General features: G+C 37.2%; 5 protein-coding genes across 5 annotated transcripts in view; 3 read left to right on the forward strand and 2 right to left on the reverse strand.

Moving 5' to 3' along the window:
• LOC149602820 (ATP-binding cassette sub-family C member 1-like) overlaps nt 1-23,733 on the forward strand; it is a 449,544-nt gene that overhangs the window by 266,329 nt on the left and 159,482 nt on the right. The window lies entirely within an intron of this gene.
• LOC149602830 (uncharacterized) lies at nt 392-2,606 on the forward strand. The gene is made up of 2 exons (XM_089860481.1): nt 392-549; nt 1,360-2,606. The coding sequence occupies exons 1-2, from the start codon at nt 395-397 to the stop codon at nt 1,607-1,609; spliced, it is 405 nt and encodes a 134-aa protein (XP_089716607.1). The 5' UTR covers nt 392-394; the 3' UTR covers nt 1,610-2,606.
• On the forward strand, nt 6,869-7,656 carry LOC149602831 (uncharacterized). Its single transcript, XM_089860211.1, has 3 exons — nt 6,869-6,962; nt 7,026-7,252; nt 7,351-7,656. Exons 2-3 carry the CDS (start codon nt 7,070-7,072, stop codon nt 7,654-7,656), a joined length of 489 nt encoding a protein of 162 aa, XP_089716337.1. The 5' UTR covers nt 6,869-6,962; nt 7,026-7,069.
• On the reverse strand, nt 12,300-12,880 carry LOC149602832 (ATP-binding cassette sub-family C member 4-like). Its single transcript, XM_089860347.1, has 2 exons — nt 12,763-12,880; nt 12,300-12,693 (listed from the first exon to the last, which is right to left on the reverse strand). The coding sequence occupies exons 1-2, from the start codon at nt 12,864-12,866 to the stop codon at nt 12,582-12,584; spliced, it is 216 nt and encodes a 71-aa protein (XP_089716473.1). The 5' UTR covers nt 12,867-12,880; the 3' UTR covers nt 12,300-12,581.
• On the reverse strand, nt 13,023-14,799 carry LOC149602833 (ATP-binding cassette sub-family C member 1-like). Its single transcript, XM_089860212.1, has 3 exons — nt 14,609-14,799; nt 14,314-14,440; nt 13,023-13,529 (listed from the first exon to the last, which is right to left on the reverse strand). The coding sequence occupies exons 1-3, from the start codon at nt 14,797-14,799 to the stop codon at nt 13,317-13,319; spliced, it is 531 nt and encodes a 176-aa protein (XP_089716338.1). The 3' UTR covers nt 13,023-13,316.

The following is a 23,733-nucleotide window of genomic DNA, read 5'->3' on the forward strand; positions in this document are numbered from 1 at the left end:
TGGCGGATAGAAACTTAGAAACCCTTCTTTATGGAATAATGTCCGCGTGAAAAATAATAAAAATGTCCCGACGGGCTGACGGGCACCGCAAAGTGCCTTTGCTCCTAGGGTGCTACAAAAATATTAGTCATCCGTAAAATCTACCCATTCTTTGTATAATTTTGATGGAAGTTCTTATTACACGCGAGCGTCGCCGCGGGTAACAGCTAGTATAACATACTTATGAATTTATGGCTCTATTTACCAGGCAGAGAAGGATGACGTTATGAAACGCTTATTGGAAAGGTTGACTGAGACAAATGGTTTTCTGGAAATTGTCAATATGTTGACTGAAGGGACCATATTCAATGAAATACTGGAAGGAAAGAAGGCCGTAATCATCAGTGAGCTGTTGATGATCGGTTCAGCTCCTTTTGCGTTTAGCTATCTGAAAGATGATTTAATTGAAAAAAGCTTCTATTTTGGGCAAGAATCTCTCAGCTCATCCGTTGTTGCACTGCCACTTAATCGAACTCTACCACCGAGTGACAAAGAGCTGATAAACCGAGCGTAAGTTTGTTTAGTTTATAAGCCATAACATCGTACATGTTTGTGTTGAAGTGAAACTATTCATAATTAGTCAATGAATAACAAAGATATTGATCGTTCACAGCACATTGTTATAATCTAGTGGTTTTACTCAGTTACCCTTGCAACTGCAATGAGGTAATAGTTGGTTGTTGATTCTATTTCAGAAAACTACTAAATTATTTAATTAGTCGGGATCAAAGAGCCAAGATTTGTGAACATGCATGTAAAACATTTGAATATGAGACCTTGTTTCAAATATTTCAGTAAACAAAACTGTGACATTTAAAACGCGTCAATGTGTATTCCTTTAGAGTTTATGAAAATAATAATTCATAGAGTAATAATAATTATGGAGAAAATTAAAGAGAACCTAGGAAATTTAGGTCATTTTGAAACTATCAAATTACTACCAGGGATAGATTTAATTTTAGAAGTAGGAATGGAGAACAGAGTAGTCTGGGCGCGCGTCAAAGTCCCGGACCCCCTTCCACTGGCCGGAGGGGTATGAAAGAAGAGGCGGGTCATAGCGACAGAGGTGAGAAGGAATTACGTATTTTTCGCCATCCCCATCAGAAACGTCATCAAAACGTAGTTTAAGTGAGCCAATAAGATAATTTAAACTTTTTGTTGCGTGTTGGAGGGAGGGGTTCATTACTGGGCTATGAGTCGGACTGAAGTAAATACAAACAGTGCTCCATTCCTACTTCTAAAATTAAATCTATCCCTATTACTACATTAGATAAACGTGGCATACAGGACATCTTGTAGCATATTACTGTTTCTCTGCAGGATATTGAAACAAGTAGAGTCCCGTGCTGAATATAAATGTATCATGAGTAACAATTTCCTAGTTCAAAAGAAAACTTGGCAGCCGGATATGGAGTCGTCCCAGGATCCGTTGAAGTTAGATGATGTTGGAGCTGTATTTCTGCTTTGGACATTTGGCAACGGTTTGGCACTGGTTCTTTCGTTGATGGAAGTTTTGTCTACTTTCCATTGTCAACTTTCTGGGAAGCGATTTAATACGAATTATATGTAGATGCATTGAAATTATCACCAAGCTCTGTTCAAAAAACTACAGGAATGGAGGTCGCAACCAACATTTCGTTCTCAGTTATAACAAGGAACTGCTAAAAACATTTTTTTCTAAACTACGAGATACTTGCAATTCTTTCTAGCTTTAACAGTAAACTTCAAGCGCACCACCTCGGTCATCTTTTAAATTGTCTCTAGAAATTGACGAAAAATTCATAATGTAAATATAGGTACCTTAATCTTCACTTAAATCTTTATTGCCTTAACAGCTTTTCTTAATTTCGACGTTGTAATTTATGAAGGAATATTTTAATATCTTTTTCGTAAAATGTAGAAATGCTTGTTGCAGATCGATCAATAATAAAGGTACACCATAAGTTTATTAGCTATGTTCCATAAGCATGACTCGACCTATACTTTGTAATGCTATAGAGACTTACAACTCGAGCTAGTTCGAGAACGACAAGCGAAAATTTAGTACACTCCATCTTCCTATTTAGTCTGTACTAAGCCTTTGACAGTGTCTCACCAGGCGTCGCCTTACGAGAATCTATGACGTTTCACCAACGTCACTTCATGACAAGCTCACAGTTACCATTGACACACTTATGAAATATATCTTATAAACTTATGGTACACGCAATACCTTCCAGCTTAAAATAAGCGTTTAAATTTCAAAAGCCACGGAAAATATAGGTCAAATTAAATCATTAAACGTTGGAACAGAATAGTTTTAAAAGTCCCTATTCTCACGTAGATTCTGCGTTGTCCGTCAGGACAGTTTCGTTTCTTTTCAGGTTGCCATATAGTGGTGTGTCCTAACGTTCGGATGTAATCAACCTCTAAGGTAAACAAGAATGAAATCGGTCTAAACTTATTAACAAAATTCCGTGTGGAAGGTTTTACGCATTTCTGATCGCTAATTTAAAAATGTTTCCTATTTATAAATCAGATATCTTAATAAAAAAGCCTCACGAGAAACAAACTGAAGATGTGATTTCCCTTCGAAATGATTTTCTAAATCTCCAGGTAGGACAGGATTTAAAAACTATTCTAGTTTAACTTGAGTCGTTAAGCGTCACGGTTCGTAAATTATAACGAAAACAATTTCACGCTTGGTTTACTCCTAAAGTACTTCAAAGCTCAAAGTTTTGATAGCCTTTAGCTTCGTGGAGAAAACGGAAAATGTTTGACGCTTATTTAACCATATTTAAAATTTTTTTACAACTTTATAAGAAATAAATCAACCGTGGGGGTAACATTTTGTCAAAATTCCGCTAATTCGTCTGAAATTTTGTCTAAAATCTTAAAAAATATCGCCGAATATCGATATTCAATAAACTTTGTTGGTCAAAACAAGGATTATCATCCTTGGTGAAAATCACGAAATTCTAACTGAAAATGTAAAAATCACGTTTCAAATTCAAAAGGCACTTTTAAGTGTAAAATCACGTGTCAAATGTGTAAAAATCACGTGTTAAATGTGTAAAAATCACGTTTTAGTGTAAAATTCACATGTAAAATGTGTAAAAATCACGTATAAAATCGTTTAAATTTTCAAAACTCGATCTTATGCGAAACAAAAACTCGCACACAAAATCCCGAGGACGCTTTCAAAGTCTCGAGTAATACAATGAATTTCATACCAAATAGTTAAAGTTAAGTAAAACGTTTGTTGAACGACCGGCTTAAAAGGTTAAAAAATGTAAATTAAACTTTGCATTGCTGTTTTCCTATTACTCGGCCATAAGTACGTCGAAATTTATTGATTTCTATGAATTCCATTATAAAGTTTTCCACAGGAAATAAATTTTTGCACGAGAGGGGTTGGTAGCTTAACCATGGAAATGAACAATTACTCCTTATGAATTTTTTCCATCTCTTACCTTCCACAAAGCTAGGCGCCCGTTCAGCAGCTTTTAACCTTCCAACCTTATGAACGATAGGAAAATCGCATTTTCTCTTTGCGCATGAGCAAAATTTTAAACTCACCATTGGGTTGTTGATTTTTTTGATTTTTTCAAAAAAATCGATTTTTTGATTTAAATTGATTTATTTGATTTTTTTGATTTTTATTGAACTAATAGATAGTATATTACCAATATGAAAACTTTTGAGTCAAAATTAACCAAAAGCAAAATAATCATGACATTTAAGCAGCTATTGGATATTATTACTATTCAAATGCTTGTATAAAAAGACTAGCTTGACCGCTATTTCATTTCCTAGCCTTTCCAGCAAGACAAACTGGAGTTCTGGGAAAAACTTACAATGAAATACACCAAAACCATGATTATTTTTAATTTTAGGTCTTTTCTAGTTAAGTTTCTTCTCGAGTTACTTAAACTACTCCTTGGAATCTTAGAAAACATTTTTTTTAAAACAAAAATATATTCTTGATTTTAATCAAATGATTTTTTTAAAAAAAATCGCTTGATTTAAATCATGATTTGAATCAGTGATTTAAACTGATTTAAATCAAACAACCCAGCTCACCAATCAGGATTCTCAGGAGAGATTTAAAGTTCCTTTAACTACGTTATCTTACTATTTTCGACTAACTTGTACACCAGCGGATGTGGCGTCGCACGGTCGCTCCAAAGTGCTCAGCTTTTACGCAGAGTTGGGATTCCCTCCAAATCATTTAAGGCCTGATTCTGTTCTCAAACATCCAAGAGTTTTAACACCTGACTCCATCGAATGTCCATCCCCTCAGTTTTCGTTATTTCATTCCATATTCAAGACCAAGCTCTACGAACGAGTTTTCTGAAGCGTTCCGGCACATTCCTTTCTAGTCTCGCAACCCAAGAGCGCGTATAATTCTACCAACTTTGAATTCACGGTTTTCGTAATAATCGCAAGTTACTTTGGTCTCTTCGACTACAAAATGGAAGTGTTAACAGTTGGCATTATCGAGGTAAGAAAAATAATTTAAAATATGTCATTACTGCATCCAATTAATTTTTGTCGAATTTAGGGAACTACTCTTGTGAATTCAGCGACCTGCGCTACTGAATTATGTACAAATGAAATTTCCAGAGTTGTAAATAGATCTTACGTGTGGAAGGAAATTGGAATGGACAAATCATCACTTACTACCGATCTGGTAATTTAAAAGTTTTAGCATCGATATAAGAACGAAGAGTCGTACATTTTTTCTAAGCTGGGGGAGAGTGATTGATATTTTCGAAAAATCATTTTAAAATCCTTTTGACGGTGTCGCAGTGGGGACGAAAGTTTTTATTATAATATCTATAGACCAAATCAATTTACCAATATGAATAATACATGTGGAGAAATAAACTTCCAGGGGTACAACTCCATGCTGTACAATTTTCTTCACGCCACGAGTCACTACTAGAGGCAGCCCAAACTCACTGCATGTGAGAGGCCAGCCAACTTGGTCATGCCTCTAGCAGTGTCTCCTAGCGTGAGGGAAATATATGGGGGCTTGTCAAAAGTGGCGTGGCGCTATTAGTGGCCAGGGGCGTGCCAACCACGGGGGCAGCGGGGGCAAAGGCCCCCGCTCTAATTTTCCAGCGGGGGCACCGCCCCCGCTCTGGTGACTGAGTCTAAATTGTAAAAAATTAGTATCGGTTCATCCCTAGTAATAACCAATGGAGTTTTGCGCTGATGCCCAGTTATTTAGTGTGATGCATGCGAATAGACAGTGCACGTGATTCCATAAATATTGCAATCGTAAAGGGTATTGGTAATAGTGACAGCTTTGATAGTTCAAAAATCGTCGCTCGAGGACCGATTTGAAGTTCAGTATAAAGCTCGGGTTGTAAAAGGAATTGTGAAACGTATCTTAAGAGTTTGTAGAAATGAAGAATCATTTTTAAACTAGCCCTGGAAATGAAGAATTTTGCATTGTTTGATAGTCTCGAGAATATATCGTTCCTGACTTCCACCAGTTTGTGTTTTACACATACATGTATAGACATAATAGCTATAGCAACCACGGTTTTCTATACAGCGCTTCAAATTATTGTATAACTTTGAGAAAGAATAGGTAGGCTAAAGACATTTTCTTTGCGTTTTTACTATTTTCTACGATTTACGAAAAGAGAAAAATGTATGCTAAACTAGAAATGGCACCTTATAGAATCGTGGCCACTGTATCCCACGAGTATTGAAATGGTCAGGCATTAATTCTCACGTTCATGCGGACCTCTTCGTAACTTTATAGTGCGAGCGAGATACTGTATAGCCTTTCAATTATGAGTGCTGAACAACATTGAAGTAATGCAACATAACATAATTTTTGCTCCTGTATGAGTTTGGAAAGAGGTTAAGGTGGCTCAAAGTTGTTTACACAAGTGCAAAATGTTTTACACAACTTTCTCTACCAGTGTGGGATTTTGCCCCCGCTCCAGTAAAAAGGTTGGCACGCCCCTGTTAGTGGCTCCAAGTCATTCATTTCCGAGCCCAGTGAGCACGTATGAGGAGTCTCGGAGAGACCGAGTTATCCTCTGGCTTCTCGGCTGTGCGCGAGGTAGGTGCGCGTGAGAGAGAGAGAGAGATCGGGATGAGCCGTTATAGTTACCTTGCTCCTTCCCTCTTTGATCTTTCTTGTTATACGCGTTCACTGCCGAATCCGAAAAAGGTTTTATAAATCAAATGAACAATGCGGTCATAAACCTATTTTTCAATTAATATTACGGAAGGGTGTCATCCAAAATAGGAATTTGACGCAATTTTTGACCTATTGACGCTACTCGGTCCTTAAATACATAAAACATTACGATAAAGGAAAAAGTTGCATATTAAATCGACTAATATAATTCCGTGTGTTCCAGGGAGTTGATATGATCTACTTGCCTGTCGATGTGAATATTGGTCTTGAACGCTTTGTTTTTTTCGAGAGTTCATCTTGGTTTGAAACTGGCAAAAGCGTCATTGTTACGAAGCCCCCCGATAAATACACTGCTACAAACGTTTCAAGTGCACTAAAGATACAAAATCAGGTTAGCAACGGTTTTGTAAACTATATTTTCTCGAGCCTTGATTAATATTCGATGGAGTGCATGGACCACCAAAAACCTCGTGCTATTTCTATGGGACGCTAAGCCTAAAATCTTTAAATTTTTCGTTTAATATTACGGAAGGGTGTCAGGCCATATTTACAAGCCCAAGCATGAGCACATGTGATTCAGAATTGAGTTCCTAATCACCACATCATTCTAATTTTCACGTTCAATTTCGTTCTCAGGTTACTGTTCTTCTTTTCTTCACCATTTTTCTTGTTGTCTTTGTTCATTGTACAATTATTCGTGTTCTGTTCAAGAAGACCTCGTCCATTTTAACATTTTGTGGTATATTGTCCGCACATCTAAGACCTTTCCTTTATCAAGGTAGTTTACATGCCGGATTGTGGTCGATTGGTTGTGGTTTTTGAGTTTTATTAAATTACGCAGGATTGCCTTTAAATTGGGTGAAACCACGGGAATCGGCAAGAATAATGCTGTCATTCTATCTCGTATTCGCATTCGTTGTATCCATTTACATAACGAGTAACTGCAAATCCAAGTTTACAGAATCTGGTTACATTAGGATTGACACTTTTGCTCAGTTACTGCAACATCCTTTAATGGAACCTCGTGTACTTCTTTTAACCAACGATCACTTGCTAATTTTGAAAATGGTAAGTTTTTAGAGATTTTCCTTATCTTTGTCAATAAACCGATTTTGATCGGTTGGTAGGATTAGGGTATTTGGTTTCGTATAATTTATATTTTACAGTCAAAACATGATGACGTAATGAAACGTTTGATGAAAAGATTGACTGAGACAAACGGCATTGTGGATGTTGTTAGTTTGTTGTCGGAAGGTACCATCTTCGATGAAATATGGAATGGAAAGAAGGCCTTCATCGTTAGCGAGCTGTTCATGATCGGAGTGGCTAAGTTGGCTTTTGAAACCCTGGAAGACGATGGATTCCAAAAAAGCTACTATATTGGGCAAGAATCTCTCAGTTCGTCCGTCGTTACACTGCCACTTAATCGAACTCTTTCTGCGCGTGACAAAGAACTGATTAACCAAGTGTGAGTATTTTTATTTAAAAAGGCTTTTAATAACGGTGGTCCCTTCCTTTAAGAATTGTATATACTTCTCCTTAATAACTTTCTCAGTCAAGAAACTGGATGACTAGAAAATCGCAGAGGAGACTGGTGCAGAAGGCATCAGTGAGCACAAATAGAAGGCATCTATGAGAATGCCCAAAATAAAATGGCACATTAATAGCCCTTCACGCGTTAAATGCCTCTCATTTAAACTAAACTTATCAGTCATTTAAATTTTTCACTCAAATAAATGTGATAGCAATAATAACCATTATCTGTACATATGAGTTTATAAAATATGTGCCTTAAGTATGACCAGGAATGAATGGAGGGGAGTTGGAATGGCTAAGGTCAAATCATAATAGGCGTGAAATGATCTTGGAAACATCTGGCGTGGCTTATTTTATGTTAGCGACGTCATAGACTGACGAAATACGATTATTTCCCCCTTAAATATTTTCATTGGCTGCAAAAAAAGGGAACATTCTTCCGCTAACTCCACCCTCTATCCGCTCGGTCCCTAGTTTGAAACGACTAGACATTTACCGCCTTCAGGAGATGGCTAAGCCAACACATTTCAAAAAAATAAATAAGGCCTCGCCATATGTTTCCATCATCAAGGGAACACCGGGAGCCCCTTTAGCCATTCCAACCCCCCTCCATGCATTCCTAGTATGACACATACTTTGTAACAGGAATACATAGATTTAGTACTTGGAATCTTTAAGAGGCCATTTTATGGGCCAGGGTGTCTGACGGAAAGGGGAGGAGGTGTAGAAACCGTCACCGTTGACGTCATGCATAATTTATTTGACGTATTTTGCAACCTGCGCCGCGACTCCCGCGACCTATGCGCGGTGAACCCGAATGTAAACATGATACGTCGTCTGAACGAGTAGACCTAGGATTATTTTTCTGAAAAAAAAAGGCGAAAATACTTGGAGACTTGCTTTCAGTTAAGAACTCGATATTGGGTGGAGTAACAATTTAATTCCTTCCACTCTTCACCAAAGTTATACAAAAACAAAACATCAGTATCCCTATGCAAAGGCTTAGGGTTTAAGGGGAAGTAAACGTCATCTTTTCTCAAAATTATTTATTATAGCATTCGTTTTCAATACTGAATTTCGAGCTACACTAACTTCTAAATCGTCGACTTTAGTTACAGTTAGAGAAATTTCTGCCTCAAAAACGTCGTTAACGTCAAACTGTTCCAAGTTCTCGCACTTCCCGACCATTTCAGAGCCGAAACTGATGCAGACGACAGCTTAAAAGGTCATGATCTCGATCTGTCCCACATATTCGCATAACCAATGAGACGCGAGAAAGGAGGAGCAAGTGGTTTAAAAGTTTTTGGCGCTTCCCCTCACAGTCAATCAGATATTTGTGTGGGGTCTATGGCCTCTTAAAGATTCCCAGTAGTAAATCTATGTATTCCTGTTTGTAATGCTAGAGACTTACAGCTCGAGCTAGTTCAAGAACGACAGGCGAGAATTGCCTACACTCGGTTAATTTTGCAGTCCCTCTTCCCATTTAGTCTGTACTAGCCTCACCAGACGTCGCTTGACGAGAATCTATGACCTACGCCATTTTATGACAAGCTCTCAGTAACTAGTGACCAACTTATGGAACATATCTTATGAACTTATGCTGTATCATATTTAATATTGGATTTTTTTTACAGAATATTGAGGCAAGTAGAAACACGCTGTACGTATAAATGCATCATGACTAACAAATTTCTCGTGGAAAAAAATACTTGGGTGCCTAATACGACGCCGTCCCAAGACCCGTTGAAATTAGATGATGTAGGAGCAGTATTTTTTCTTTGGGCGTTGTTAAACGTTTCTGCAATAATTATTTCGGTGATGGAAGTTGTGACTACTTTCCGTTGCCAACTTTCTACGAAGCGATTTGATACGAGTTTGATGTGAATTCTGTAAAAATTTCACCAAGATCAAGCTCTGGAAAAAGAAAACTGGGTTAAATGGTGTTTTTAAAGGTTTTACGTACGCACTAGGTGTAAATTTTCGCTCGCCCCGTATTGCGAACGAAGCGAAAGAGACAAAAAATATTTGCCAAGCCGAACTTTTCACGTCGGTCTCGTCAGCTTGGGTGGCGTACATCCAATCAGCGAGAATCTCTGGCTCACATGCGAAACGCCGGCGAGCCGACCTAAATTTAGAAGTGAGGACTGTGTTTTTTCTTCGGGTGTGTGGCGAGCGTAGCAAAAATTTACGCCTAGTGCGGTCATACCTTCAGCCTTCTATTGTAGAAAAATATATTGGGCTTTACTAACCCTTTTAAAATTAAATATGAAGAAAATCAAGTCAAATATATTGGTTAGTTAATTTTCGTTTTGAGCACATTCCAAAACGAATAATATCAAACTATTGTTTGAACCCGTCATGCTCCTTTTGACATTTAGACTGCCGAAATTAAGGTTTTTGTGGCACCACATTTTTCGTTATTTCCATAAACTCTCAAAAACTTGAGATCTATTTGTTATTGCTCTTTCCTTGACTTAAACTACGCCCTACTAATTACTTTTACTTCTACTTCATTTAACAATAGCTTTTAATTGAATAACTAAGTTGACTTATTATATATGCATATTTATATAATAGTCAAAGAGCATTTTTAATTACGAACTGAGAAAAACCATTTCTCACGAGTTCCTGAGTCATGAAATATTTTAATGTACATGTAAAATTCAACAACAAAACAACCAAATATTGCATCTAGTAAAAGCAAAATTGATTGAAATTTAAATTTAACAAATTGGGTAAGATGTATTTAACCCCTCATTTATGAAAACTAAGCAAGTGGTTTCCTGAGACCCCCCCCCCCACCAAACGCAAGACTTGTGTTCTATAGATGGCCTTTATGGCCTCCGTCTTTTAAAATTACTAATCAAGATAGTAAGAAAGGTACTAAAATAGATAATAAAATCTATCTCTTCGGATATACAGTGGAAATGAAATACTGTCATGACGTGTGAAAAGAAGGAACCCTTTCAGTCAAATTCACAAAACAAAATAAATAAATAAAATAAAACATTGCATCTCATAAAACAATATTGATGAAAATTTTAATTTAACAAGTCGGGCAAGACATATTAACCCCTCCCCTATGAAAACTCAAAAAGTATAATAAAAAATAGAGATTAGAATAGACCTTTTCGCAAATTTATGCACGCATGCGCTTGTCGTGCGTCGTGGATAAAATAGCAGACGACGCCATCGGCCTACGGAGAAATAGCTGGGATTGTAGATAAGGGAGTAAATTTGAATATAAACTATGATAAACTAGAAATATTGTATCTTAAATAAGTTTGTAAAAATATGGGAATTATATTTAAATCCTACTGGAGAAAACACATGCACATTGAAGCTTTAAAAAATGATAATGTCGAAAATATTTCCCTTAATAACCAAGGCTTAGTGTCGGCTTCGCAAATAATGTCGGTATCCAAGCAGCGCCGGGCAAAACCACGAGAGCAACCCCACAAAAAAAAGAGCGCTTTCCCCGCGAGGGCCGCCGATTCCCGACCAGGGTCCGATACACACTAACAAAATGCATGTTACATATCCCCGTCTTTGTAGTTCCAACATTTTCGATTTATAACTTAAATTGTTCTCCTTTTCACAACAATTCTGTGAAATTTAATTTCCACTGTTTTACCATCCCTCTTTACTTTATACGACTGATTCTTGAATCCCACCCACTATCACAACACAGCATCCAAGCATAGCGCAAAGGCTTAAGAATCATATGAAAAAAAAAATAATTGAACAATGCTAGAAAATTGAACTAATTAAAAAACCACTGGCTTAAATGAATTTTGTTACACTTTTTTTCCAAATTTCTAAGAAAAAAAAAATCAAGAAAATGTATCGAAAATGATCAGATTTAATGGCAAAGTTGATGCCTCTAAAATAATGAGGAAATACGCGGAGGCTAAGAACGTAGTCTGCTATTTTATCCACGTTGTTACTAACACGCATGCGCCTCGCATTTTCCCCCACTTTTACCCTCCGACATGCGAAAAGGGCTAACGGAGAAAAAGTGAGCCACGAGGTCAGTATTGACACGAGATAGTTTATCTTTTACACTTTTAACTTCAAAAATTACTGAAAATTGTGAATTTTAACGAACTCAATTCGTATTGTACACTGTAAATAAGACCAAAGCTCTTCACTATTTAACAAAATAACACAAGATTCGCGTCTATGCACAATTATAACAGAATTATTGTTTCAAATATAGTACTTTCTCTATCTTAGAATACATAAAAAAATTTTAAAATTAAAAATCTCTTTGGGTTTTTGATACTACGACTATGCAACTGTTAAAGTAAATATTAGCCTCGACAAATCTCGCCCTTTGCCCAGAACAAAAAGGTTTTTGAAAATGTTTCCAACTTCATCCAAATTCAGATTATTCATTTAATAATAGGCAATCGCCTTAGTTTGGTACAAATTTGACATTGAAAGTAAAATATTTACATTTTTGATGGACACTTAGTACAAACCGATTCTCTCACCGACTACAGTAAAGAAATAATGTGTGTGAAAATAAGCTGAAATTAATGAATCAAAATAATAAAGAACATAAAAATCTACAAGGCATTAGACGCTGTGTTAAACCACGATGAGCAAGTGCCTGTCTGCACAGTGAAACTTTAAATTTATAACTTGTTACCATTTATAACTTTTCTGATTTCTTTTATTATTATTATTTATGGTGAAAACGTTTAAGAATTTGCTTTGAGCAAAGACTGTTCTAAGGATTATAGATATCTTAACTAATGCTGTATTCTAAGTTGCTCTAATAGTAATAAAATAAATGATAAAAATAGTTTGCTAGACGAACTGTACATAAGGCATAGGTGCTAAATTTAAATGTGATCTAGATTATTTTGGCATCTTTGGCCAAATCGTAGAACATTGATTGTTCATTCCTCAAGAGAGCATGTGGAGAGTCGAATTCCACAATCCGGCCCTGATCCAGAACCATCACCCTATGAAGAGTTAAATGACGACAAATTAGCTAATCATTTTAAGCCAGATTAATAGGTAGGTAAACATACTTGTCGTAGTCTAAGATGGTGTTGATTCTGTGCGCGATGGTGATGATAGTGGAGTTTGCAAATTCCCTTTTGATGGTCTCTTGAATGAGATCGTCGGTGTCCATGTCGACGGAGGCCGTCGTTTCGTCCAAGATCAGGATCTTGGCGTTCCTTAATAAAGCACGAGCCAAGCAGACCAACTGACGCTGCCAACGCTCAGATTCTGACCTCCTTCGGCCATGGGATGATCTAGTCCTTGCTCTAGTGACGCCACAAAGGTTTCAAGTGCGAGTGTTCCAGGGCAGCCCACAATTGCAGGTCATCTTGTTGCCCGAAGGGATCCAAATTGAGTCGGAGCGTGCCCGAGAAAAGAACGGGCTCTTGGGGAATGATAGTCAGCCGCGATCTCAAATCGGACAAGCCCAATCCCTGCACTTTCACTCCGTCTATGACGATCTGACCACGTACCGCCTCGATGAGACGGAAGAGCGCCATTGTAAGGGACGACTTTCCCGCGCCTGTCCGCCCCACCACGCACACCTTCTCTCCAGCTTCAATCCTGACATCTTAGTCTTTTAAGACCAAATCCATTCTTCTCGGTATCTGGTGCTGTAGTCCTGGAATATGATTTGTCCTCGATGAGGCCAGTCAGCTGGTGGTTGACATTCTGGTTTCTCCCACTCGGCCTCGGTCTTCAAACGACAGTATTCGTCAATCCTTTCTAGGGAGACGACATTTGATTCCAACCCCGTAAAGGCAGCGATAAAAAATTTGATCGCCTGTAAAAGCTGTCAGATCGATATGTTAAATTAGTACCGTACTTATTTTTTAGAAAACTAATTGTTCCACTAGACAGAAAAGCCTGTACAATTCCTTTTCAAAATTCAAGGGAAATACTTAAAAGCCAATAAGATATTACTTTCATAGATAACACCTGATAACGACTTTTATATGTATAAGGTTAATGGTATATATATTCTACAGGCCGGTAGGCCCTTGTAGATATGACTAGATAACCTTCCGTAATGTAAATTACAAAATGTCTCGATCAAGCAAAGGATAGGTTGTCAGGGTATAACCGTTTCCCCAATTTCCAACTCCATTTCCAGGAAGTATTACACGTCCAGTGTAGTACCTCTCAGTGACGTCATCGTCACTCTGGGAGGTAAATAAGCTTGCTAATGCCATGTTATGAGATGACAATTAATAGTTTTCCTGAAAACGTGCCAGATTGAAGGCCAAAGAAGCTTCTAAGCTTTACAAAAAAAAATAGAAGAATGGCGGCATTAGGTGTACCTAACCTTAAATCACATCGTCGCTAAACCTGAGCTGATTACAGTGGTATTTGCTTCGCTTGTCTATATCAATATCCCATTCAAACCCCGGAATACAATACCAACTCGAGATACTCTTTGTTAATTCAATAACTATTGGTCCTTTTTGTATCGTCCTACTTTAATATCATGTTTCACGATCACGCTAGTATCAAGAGTTCAACGAAAAATGAGCAGAGATTTTAGCTTGTGGAAAAGGTATTGATTTACTCGCTCAGTCTTCATTGGTAGCGCTTACCCGATCGACATTAGCCAAGATCAATCCTACAAAATCAGCTGACAGAGTCCCTTTGCTCAAGACGATGAAAATTGCGGTGCAAAACATCATGCAACTGCCCAAAATATTGTAGCGTACTGTCAGCCATCTGGAAAGATATTTCATTTTATTGAATTGGAGAAATGAGTAGCTTTTCATCCACAGCGCTTTTCAACTCAAAGATAAAAATGTAGTTTTGATGCTGAAAAACCTGTCGCTCCAAAACGAAAAAAAATGCCATTGAAACCAAGCTTTAATGACGCTATTATAAAATTACCTTTGAGCCATGTTCATCATGTAATTAGCGGCAGTGCATTCGTCGATCAGTTTCAGGAAGTGTCCTTCGAAGTTCTCTCCGGCGTCACATGCCCTGGTGACAGTGCTGCCAGCCACTGACCCTCCCACGTGCGAAAACAAAAAGGAATTTCTCAAGCTGGTTATTCGCTTGAATTGACGATTGCTTGACATCAAGAAACGCTGCAAATGACACGGGAAAATCCTGAGTTTAAATACTACATTGTGAAGTAATTCCACACATTAAGCTAGGTTCTCACTTGACCGAAAACACGACGGAAACCCGGCGTAACTTGAGTCGACCGAAAACTTTAACGCCGAGCACGACGGAATTGCCGTTCCGCTCGTTTCGATCGGGCTTAAAACTTGTTCTATTTTTTCGGTCGTTGCCGGCGTAAATGGAATACGTCAGCCAATGAAAATGTGCGTTGTAGTGACGTCACTATCTTATTTCCCGGGAAATTTCAACACATTGTGCAACGCGAGTTGCATTGTGCAATACGTTGCGGTGGATATTGCCGAAGACATAAAAGACTCGAAATGACGCCCAAAAAGAAGATTGTAAAAACACAGATTACATTCAAAGGCTTACTTAAAATGTTTCTAATCATCCCATCGTCACATTTCATTGACCAAATTTTCTTGGCATCCTTGTTGTTGCCGCTTCTTAAAAATATCGCCAACCCAAAACGCCTACTAGCACTCTCGTGATAGCGTTTCTTCACAAAGTACACGAAATTTATATAAGTAAAAGCAGAGAGAATTTTACATATAAGGAGTGGAAGAGTAGGTTTTCTAGAGTGCCTATGATTTTTAACTTTCTATTTCCGGCGGCTTGACGTCATCTCTGTCGTCTGCTTATGCAGTGTTTTTTTTTACCTCTCCGTGTGACGTAGTCCAGGAGAGGTTCTATAACGGCCGTGTCTGTGTCTGTATCTGTCTGTGTGTGTGTCTGTCTGTCTGTCCGTTGTTATACCCACGTGACCGCGTTCGCAGTTTCCAAATCGGAGCAAACGTGTTCGCCATTTCCGAACTGCTTTCACAGTCACGGAAATGGCTCCTCTACTTGAGTTCTCACACCACCATCTTCTGGTCTTTGTCCATCCCACACGGACACCAGTACATACTGGCTTTTAATCACCACCATCTTCTGTTCTTTGTCAATCCCACATTGACACCAGTCTGCACTTATACTGGCTTCCGTCTATTCCACATAGACACCAATCTGTATCATTGGCTTCTACTCCATTGTCATCGTTTGGTTTTAGGATATACGCGGCGATCAGCTAGGGTTACGAGAAACGTCTAGCCTCCATAAGGTGGGATCGACCACCAGAGGTTTCGAAATTGCGCTTTTTCCTTACTATTATAATGGAAACGAATCGTATATATACCCCAAAATTTGAAGAAAGCGGGCAAGAGGGGTACCCTTCACTTTAAACGTCAATATTAGCAAAGTTTGAGATTATAATAGGTATAACTTTATTTTAAACGATTTAAGTATTATTAATGTTAATTATTGAAGATTAAAATAAATAAAAATAATTATATTTATTTAAATATTAAAGATAAACCTCTCGTGCAAAGAGAGAGATTATCATTGCCTCCTATATCTACCAAGGCCCGTGCATGCGATATATTTCCTTCATTGCCTCCTCAAGGCCCGTGCATTGTGATATATTTCATTCATTGCCTCCTATATCTATCAAGGCCCGTGCATTGCGATATATTTTTCAAAACAACAACAAAAATGGGAAGCTCCTCTCAGAAACATAATAATTTCTTTTCTCTGTATATGAAATGAAAATATGGATAATATTGCGCTCCTTCATTAATGGTATGAATCCTTGCCTGTCTATTAATATTTTACGTAGGAGTAATACGTTTTTAGCGAAGTTTAGAGAGGATAAACATAAGCCAGATTGTTTCGGAAAAAAAATACTGCTTCCACTAATGAGTTTATACTCCTTGTTACTGTTGTATAGAGTAATCATGATAAAAGCTTAAAAAATGTTTTATTCTTAATAAGAATATAAAACATTTATTTTGTATCAAAAAATATTTTTTGGTGCTAAGATTGCTTTAAAAAATCCAAACGGTTAGGCATTGGTAAAAAAGACAAATGATATTTTTCAAATCTAATGAGATAACTCCCACCTAGTTGAAAACTGCCCTTTTTTATCCGCGGGAGCCATTCTTAATGAGAATTTCGATGCTAGTAGGCTGTCAATTAAACTACCGGTATATTATTGTTGTTGGAAATTGGATATTGAGTCAAATTAAGTGGTTGTAAAGAGCCAGCAGGTTTTTGCCACTTCTTTTTGTGAGTATTTGATTTTTGTATGTAAAATGAAGGAAGATAATGTTGAGAGTAAGGAAGAAATGCGGACGCGCAAATTGCGGGAAAGGATGAGGGCAAAAAGTTCGACGTTTTCATTGGATACTTAAGTTTATATAATCTTCTCGACACGGAGAGGTAAAATTTTGGTTTTCCCAACTTGTTTCTTGTCGGTTTGGTTGAAAGCTATGGCCGCAATAAGCCTTGGTTCCGAAGCCTGTGAAGGTTTGTAATGATTTAATTTAACTAACGGTTACTAGCCTAATGTTTTAATTTAATTATATATATTCAAACTAATTAAAAATTGATATTTTTTTATAAATCAGGTTATGTAAACGTTCTAGCGTGTGAAATTCTGGATGAACTCGAAAGGCACAGAGAGGAGTTTTTAGGTACTGAAGATGTAGAAAGTTTGGAATCATTTTTAAATGAGCTTAATGACTGTAATTTAGACTATACCAAATTTTTAAATCATATCAGTCATCAACTTAGTTTATTTAAACTATTAGAAAGTAAATCAGAATCAGATTATATCAGCAATGTCCTACTAATTTGCATTAAAGAGCGTCAAGATGAAACTTTAGCTTTGGTTATTGGCTCGATGTGCCCAAAATTTATGGTCCTGACCATGTATTTAAGAAAAACATTTGTACAAATGTTCTACAGAAGATTTTTCGACACTTATGACTATGGCGCAAATTGGAATTGCGGAATTGAAAAAGAAAGTTGAAGATAAGAAAGCAAGAGAAGAAGCATTGAAAGCCGAAGACGATTCTTTTGCTATTAGCACCAAATGGTTGAATATAAAAAGTGGAATCGCTACAAGAAGAAACGCTGACGTGTTGAGGTATGTGGCTGGTTTTTTGGGAAGATCCCTTAAACGAAAAAACTGCCCACAGACTATCATGAGTTTGATAGAAAAAATGGGTGAAACACTCAACGAACAACCCTTGAAAAGCGAACGTTGGATAAATATGCTTAACCGCGGTGGTTTGATTCACGTCCAAGATTGGTTTTTATAAATGGTAATTTAAATGAAAATTAAATCTGATAAGTTTTCTCTGGAAAAATAGAGAATATGAGAGATCAAAATATTAAAAATTTAGCGAGGGCAGAAATTCTCCAAGATGAAATTATTATTAAAGAGTGGGAAAGAATATCAAGCTTGGATATAGAGAATAAATGGCTGAAGCATATCACAGATGTTTTTTTAAATACCCGTGGTAAAGTCCTTGTAAAAGATGTACTAGAGCAGTACCAAAATGACTCAAAGGAGTCTCTCAAAGCTAAAAAAGCACTTAGAAAATCACTTAAAGATAGAAGTGATGCAGCTGCTTCAAAACTTAAAGAGATAACCAACAATACGGAACAATGTTCCTGCAATTCGGAAATACTTTTGTCGAAGAAAAAAAATCCTAAAGTTAAAGAATCTTGTAAACAACAAGAAAACATTCAGCCGGAAGTAAATAATTTAGAGACTAATGACCATCAGTGTAAAACTAGTCAGGTTTCAACTCCGGGATGTGAAGGCAATAACAAAAGAGTCTTGTCAATGATCTCAAACTTAAATCAAAAGAAAAGCGTCAATAACCCCACCAACCAAACCTCCAAAACTACTAACTCCAGAAGAAAACTAGAACCTGGACAGTCTAGGATTGACAAAAAATGCAAGAAAGAAACACCAACTCCTATTCTTCAAGTGAAAAAAATGGTTACCCGTGCTAGTGCCAAGAAAGCTGCAATAGAATTGAAAAAGAAGACAAAATGAAGATCTCATTAAGGGCTTTTAATTACTAAACTGAAATTTTTAATTTTTGTTTCAAAGTGACATTATTTCAAAGTGATATTTCAATGTGATCTCTTTCAAAGTGATATTTCAATGTGATCTCTTTCAAAGTGATATTTCAATGTGATCTCTTTCAAAGTGATATTTCAATGTGATCTCTTTCAAAGTGATATTTCAATGTGATCTCTTTCAAAGTGATATTTCAATGTGATCTCTTTCAAAGTGATATTTCAATGTGATCTCTTTCAAAGTGATATTTCAATTTAATATTTTAATTTCCTATTAAAATAAAACATTGAATCTCCTGATAACTTCATTCAGTTTCAACTTCGGTGTTTCCTCCTAACGCATCCAAAACAAATCCTTTTAACGATTCGAGTTTGTCTATGTTTGATTGATAAAGCCATATAGATGGGTTGTTATTTCTTCCGCCAGCGGATCTCATGCGTCCAAAATATTGTTCCAAAGGATCTTGATTCAAATGACGTGTTAGAACATATTTAGCACCTTTCTTTAAAAAGAATTTGATAATCGCCGCTATTGACATAGCTACAATAAAAAAGTATTAATCATTTTATGGCAAATTTTAAAATTTTTAGGTAATATCATTACGCATTTAATACTTGACATCTTCAGACCTTCAATAGTCTCCTTACTTAGTAGCATTTTAGCCCGTTCTGTAGCAGAAAATTTCCCAGGCCGATAAAAGACTTCAGTTTCCCAATCATCCAAATATTTTATGAAATCACATTCTAACCACTAAAATATTTGAATATTAGTAGACACGATTATTAAAAAGCATTAAGAGTAGGTATATACCTTTATCCTTGCGTCATTAACAGATCTGAATGGTGCTTTGATCTTTTCCCTTTTCAGGTAACTTTCTTTACAGTTTTTGATGTTGCAAACGTCGAAGAATTTGTTAAAAATCCGTATAAATTTAACAGTTTCAGGATATGCTTCTTTTCAAAAACAGTGTTCAATAGCACAGGCTACAGTTTTACCATGAATCTATATAACTATGAATATACAGCTCTATCATATGCCCCTTCTATCATGTCGATTTGGTTTGGGTGTTACCCTCCTAGCTTTGACGCGTTTTGCGTAGCTCTAATAGCCAATCACAAGACAAGAGGAAGTGACGTTTCGAATTTACACACCCCCGGACTCCCCCTCCCTTCTCCCGCTCCTAACACTAGCAGACACGTGACTGATGTCTTCTTTCGCTAAGCCCCGCCCAAACCTTATCGAGAGGTTAGACAGCGTAACACAGCTGTATATTCATAGTTATATAGATTCATGGTTTTACTGAGCACTTGCACAGCATAATTAACTTTCATTTTAGAATAACAAGTCAAATAGACATGAGAGTAGGTCAGTTTCACAGCATGTTTGAATTCCCCCTTCCTTCGCAAGTGATGATAGTAAAGTTTGATAATGACATCCCAAGAAATTTGTTCATTATTCTTCCACATATGCCTTATCTTCGAATCTTTTGAGCTATTATTAAAACAATTCCTTGTAGTTTTTATGAGGTGAGGAACGTCCGATATAAAATATATATTCCGCTCTTCATCATTCGCAAACAAATTAGGTGCAGAGAAATTAATGGGTGAATCACTTTCATTTATTTGCCTGGCTGCTTCTGCGCACATCTTGAAATACTTTCGATTAGATGAGCACCCGTTGTTAAATATTTTATATCAAAAGTGTATAACTTATTGTTGGAATTATTCTCCTTTAAAAATGTAAAAACCCATGCTACCAGTTTTCATTTTCAGAGCGCTTCAAAACCCTTTTAGTTTAAATACCAATGACGTAGGTGAAAAACCAAAATGTATAGAGATGGAAAGATATTTTAGTGAAAACCACCCAAGATGAGGTGGGTGTACCTCGTATGAGCAGTTCCCGGTAGAGCAGTTCTCGAAACAGCAGCCGCGATTCCAAAAAAACAGCGGCGTTCTTCAAAACTGCTGTTTTAGAAATAGCGGCTGCTGTTTTAGAAATAGCGGCCGCTGTTTTAGAAATAGCGGCTGCTATTTTGGGAAATAGCAGTGTTTGTCTTTAGTTTCGAGTATTTCTTAACAATACAGTTATATTCGTTGTTTTCGAAAACTACCTTTTTCTATGATCATTTAGTCAGTAATATGACCTACTAACGGATCGTGTTTTTAAAGTACACTTAAATATTACACTATTCTTCAGTTAACAATTCTAATACCAGAATAGAAAATATTTCAAGAAAGCTTATTTTATTTCGGAAGTAGATAATTGTAAAGAGTAATTTTTTGGAAAAGGCATATTATTATTTGGGAAGTGAAAGAAGACAACAATATTTTGGAAAAGGCGTAACATTGTTACACCATTTCCAAAATATTACTAACCTAAGTCTAACCAATAAAAACAAAATCTAAAATACCCAACCGAACCCAACCCAACCTAACCTAACCCAACCCAACCCAACCTAACCTAACCTAACTTACCTAACCTAACCTCACCTGACCTAACAAAACCTAACCTAACCTGACCTGACCTAACAAAACCTAACCTAACCTAACCTGACCTGACCTAACAAAACCTAACCTAACCTAACCTAACCTGACCTGACCTAACAAAACCTAACCTAACCTGACCTAACAAAACCTAACCTGACCTAACAAAACCTAACCTGACCTAACAAAACCTAACCTGACCTAACAAAACCTAACCTGACCTAACAAAACCTAACCTAACCTAACCAAACACTATTGGGGGTTCAAATAATCAACTTGAAGCTAACCATATCTGACTTAGTTCTATTTAAGTTCATATAACACAGCGTACACCATAATAAAGAACAGTCGTTTTTCGTATTCCTGTTTTTCTGCTCTTTAGAGAACTGCTGTAATGGTACGCCGCGTTTACGAGAACCGCTGTATCGGTAACTGTTGTAACGGGTAAACTGCCATTTCGGGAAACCGCTATTTAGGGAACTGCTGATATGAGGACCGCTATTATGGAATCCGCTCATACGGGAACCGCTCAACTGAGGGCTTCCCAGATGAGGTTACCGACTGGAAATGAAAATTAGGGTCGCTGGGCAGAGGCGTGGTAGAATGGAGCTTAACCCCAAACAACTCTCCGACCTCCCAAAGAGGGGGAATTCACCCAGCGACTTAAAAGCAAGGTTTACTCAGTTAAACATGTATAAAAAGAAAACCATCCATTGTAAAATAAGTCAGTTGAAAAAAAACGAGATTTTGTCTCTCTCCTTCACACGAAAAAATATAAACGGAAAACTTAAACCCTGAAAACTTCAACTCGCGACAGTTCTTTATAGTCCCAACTAAAAAACTTAAACTATTAACGGAAAAATATAAACTTATGTAGGGCGAACCAAACTAATCATAAAGATCTCCCACATAATGGTGCCGAAAAAGCCGGGATCACAAGAAATTAGTCGTGAGTGAACTATATTTAAACGAAAAATTAAACTAGAATTAGAAAGGAAGAGTTAGCAACTACTTGCGTGAAGAAAAATTAAATTACGGAAAAACTTTATCCAACGCGTGCTAAAAAATGACCGCGGAAGAGCAAGCTGCTAAAGCGGCCGCAAAGGCGTTAGCCGCCGCCAACAACCAGGAACTTATGGCCCTAAAAGCTTCGCAAAAGGCAATAAGGACCTCGGTAACAAGAACTTGTAACCTGATAGACTCACTTCTGAAAGCTACAACCATAAACACGGATGATCTAGAAGATCAATTAGCGATTCTCGAGCCAAAAGAAATTACAATGAACGAGATCGATCAAAAGGTGGAGAACCTCACCACCAACACCGATGAAAGAGAAAAAGATGTCACCAGAGCCATGGACAACCGAGACCGAATCATCGGAACCAAATCCAAGGTCAACCGAATCCTTGCTAAACTAGCACCGAGACCGGTCGTCCAAACATCCAGCGCGGTATCAACTGCTTCCGGATCAAACTCCTCAGAAAAATCAGCCACCAAGCTTCCAACTTTAACGATGACCAAATTCAACGGGGATTTCACCAAATGGCCAACCTTTTGGAGCCATTTTAAATCAGCGGTAGACGACCGAACTAACATGTCAAAGGTAGACAAATTTACGTATTTGGTTTCTTTCTTAGAGGGTGAAGCGGCTAGTTCCTTAGACAATATGATAGCATCAGATGAGGCATACGATAATGCTGTAACAATGTTAAAGGGTAGATTTGGGAGAAAGGATATGATCAAAAATTCATTGATGAGTGCCTTAAAAGCTGTACCAAAAGTTAATAAATCTAGTGATACAAAGGGCTTAAGGAAACTAGTTGATACTTGCGATGGAAGTATAAGAAGTTTAAAAAATTTAGGAGTAAATATGAAAGAAAATGGTCTCAGTCTAGGGCCCGAACTATTAGAAAAAGTACCAAAAGATATTAGAATTGATTATAGTAGAACCAAAAATGGAGATGAGGATTGGGATGTAGATCACATTTTGAAATTCTTGAGAAGGGAGGTGGAAACTAGAGAGGTATCTGAATCAATTGGTGGGGACGAATCGCACTCTGGTAGAGATCAAAATAATAAAGATAGACAAAAAGATAAATATCAGCCTAAATTGGAAAGGTTCAGAAATCAAGGGTCCGCCTCAGCATTGACGGTTCAGAGGGGTCCTCCACCAAAAAATAATTATAGGAACACTAACCCACAGGGTAATTACTTTAGAAATTATGCCGGAAAGAAAACTTTCTGCATTTTTTGTAAATGTGAGGACCACGCCTCGATTTGTTGTACAAATCACTCATTAGAAGCTAAAAAGAATTTAATTAGATCAGAAAATAGATGTTACAATTGCCTTAGAATGAGTCATGATATGGCCAGTTGTTGGTCCCCATTTAACACTTGTAGGAAATGTGGGAAGAAACATAACGTTGTGGTCTGTGACCAGTTAGATGTAAACAGAGGGCAAAATAATCCAGTCAGTGAAAGGGGACACCCTG

This window comes from Phalangium opilio, unplaced genomic scaffold, assembly GCF_054372755.1.
Source record: "Phalangium opilio isolate 3A_F unplaced genomic scaffold, DU_Popi_V2 ptg000352l_1, whole genome shotgun sequence".
NCBI lineage: Eukaryota > Metazoa > Arthropoda > Arachnida > Opiliones > Phalangiidae > Phalangium > Phalangium opilio.

What these genes read in the sequence shown, in the direction of transcription:
- LOC149602830 (XM_089860481.1), top strand. Translation starts at nt 395, where the DNA reads ATGATCGGTTCAGCTCCTTTTGCGTTTAGCTATCTGAAAGATGATTTA. An exon ending in AAAGAGCTGATAAACCGAGC is followed by an intron (nt 550 to 1,359) that starts GTAAGTTTGTTT and finishes GTTTCTCTGCAG; the next exon opens with GATATTGAAACAAGTAGAGT.
- LOC149602831 (XM_089860211.1), top strand. Translation starts at nt 7,070, where the DNA reads ATGCTGTCATTCTATCTCGTATTCGCATTCGTTGTATCCATTTACATA. An exon ending in ACTTGCTAATTTTGAAAATG is followed by an intron (nt 7,253 to 7,350) that starts GTAAGTTTTTAG and finishes TATATTTTACAG; the next exon opens with TCAAAACATGATGACGTAAT.
- LOC149602832 (XM_089860347.1), bottom strand. Translation starts at nt 12,866, where the DNA reads ATGGACACCGACGATCTCATTCAAGAGACCATCAAAAGGGAATTTGCA. An exon ending in ACCATCTTAGACTACGACAA is followed by an intron (nt 12,694 to 12,762) that starts GTATGTTTACCT and finishes AACTCTTCATAG; the next exon opens with GGTGATGGTTCTGGATCAGG.
- LOC149602833 (XM_089860212.1), bottom strand. Translation starts at nt 14,799, where the DNA reads ATGTCAAGCAATCGTCAATTCAAGCGAATAACCAGCTTGAGAAATTCC. An exon ending in ATGATGAACATGGCTCAAAG is followed by an intron (nt 14,441 to 14,608) that starts GTAATTTTATAA and finishes ATATCTTTCCAG; the next exon opens with ATGGCTGACAGTACGCTACA. An exon ending in TCTTGGCTAATGTCGATCGG is followed by an intron (nt 13,530 to 14,313) that starts GTAAGCGCTACC and finishes TCGATCTGACAG; the next exon opens with CTTTTACAGGCGATCAAATT.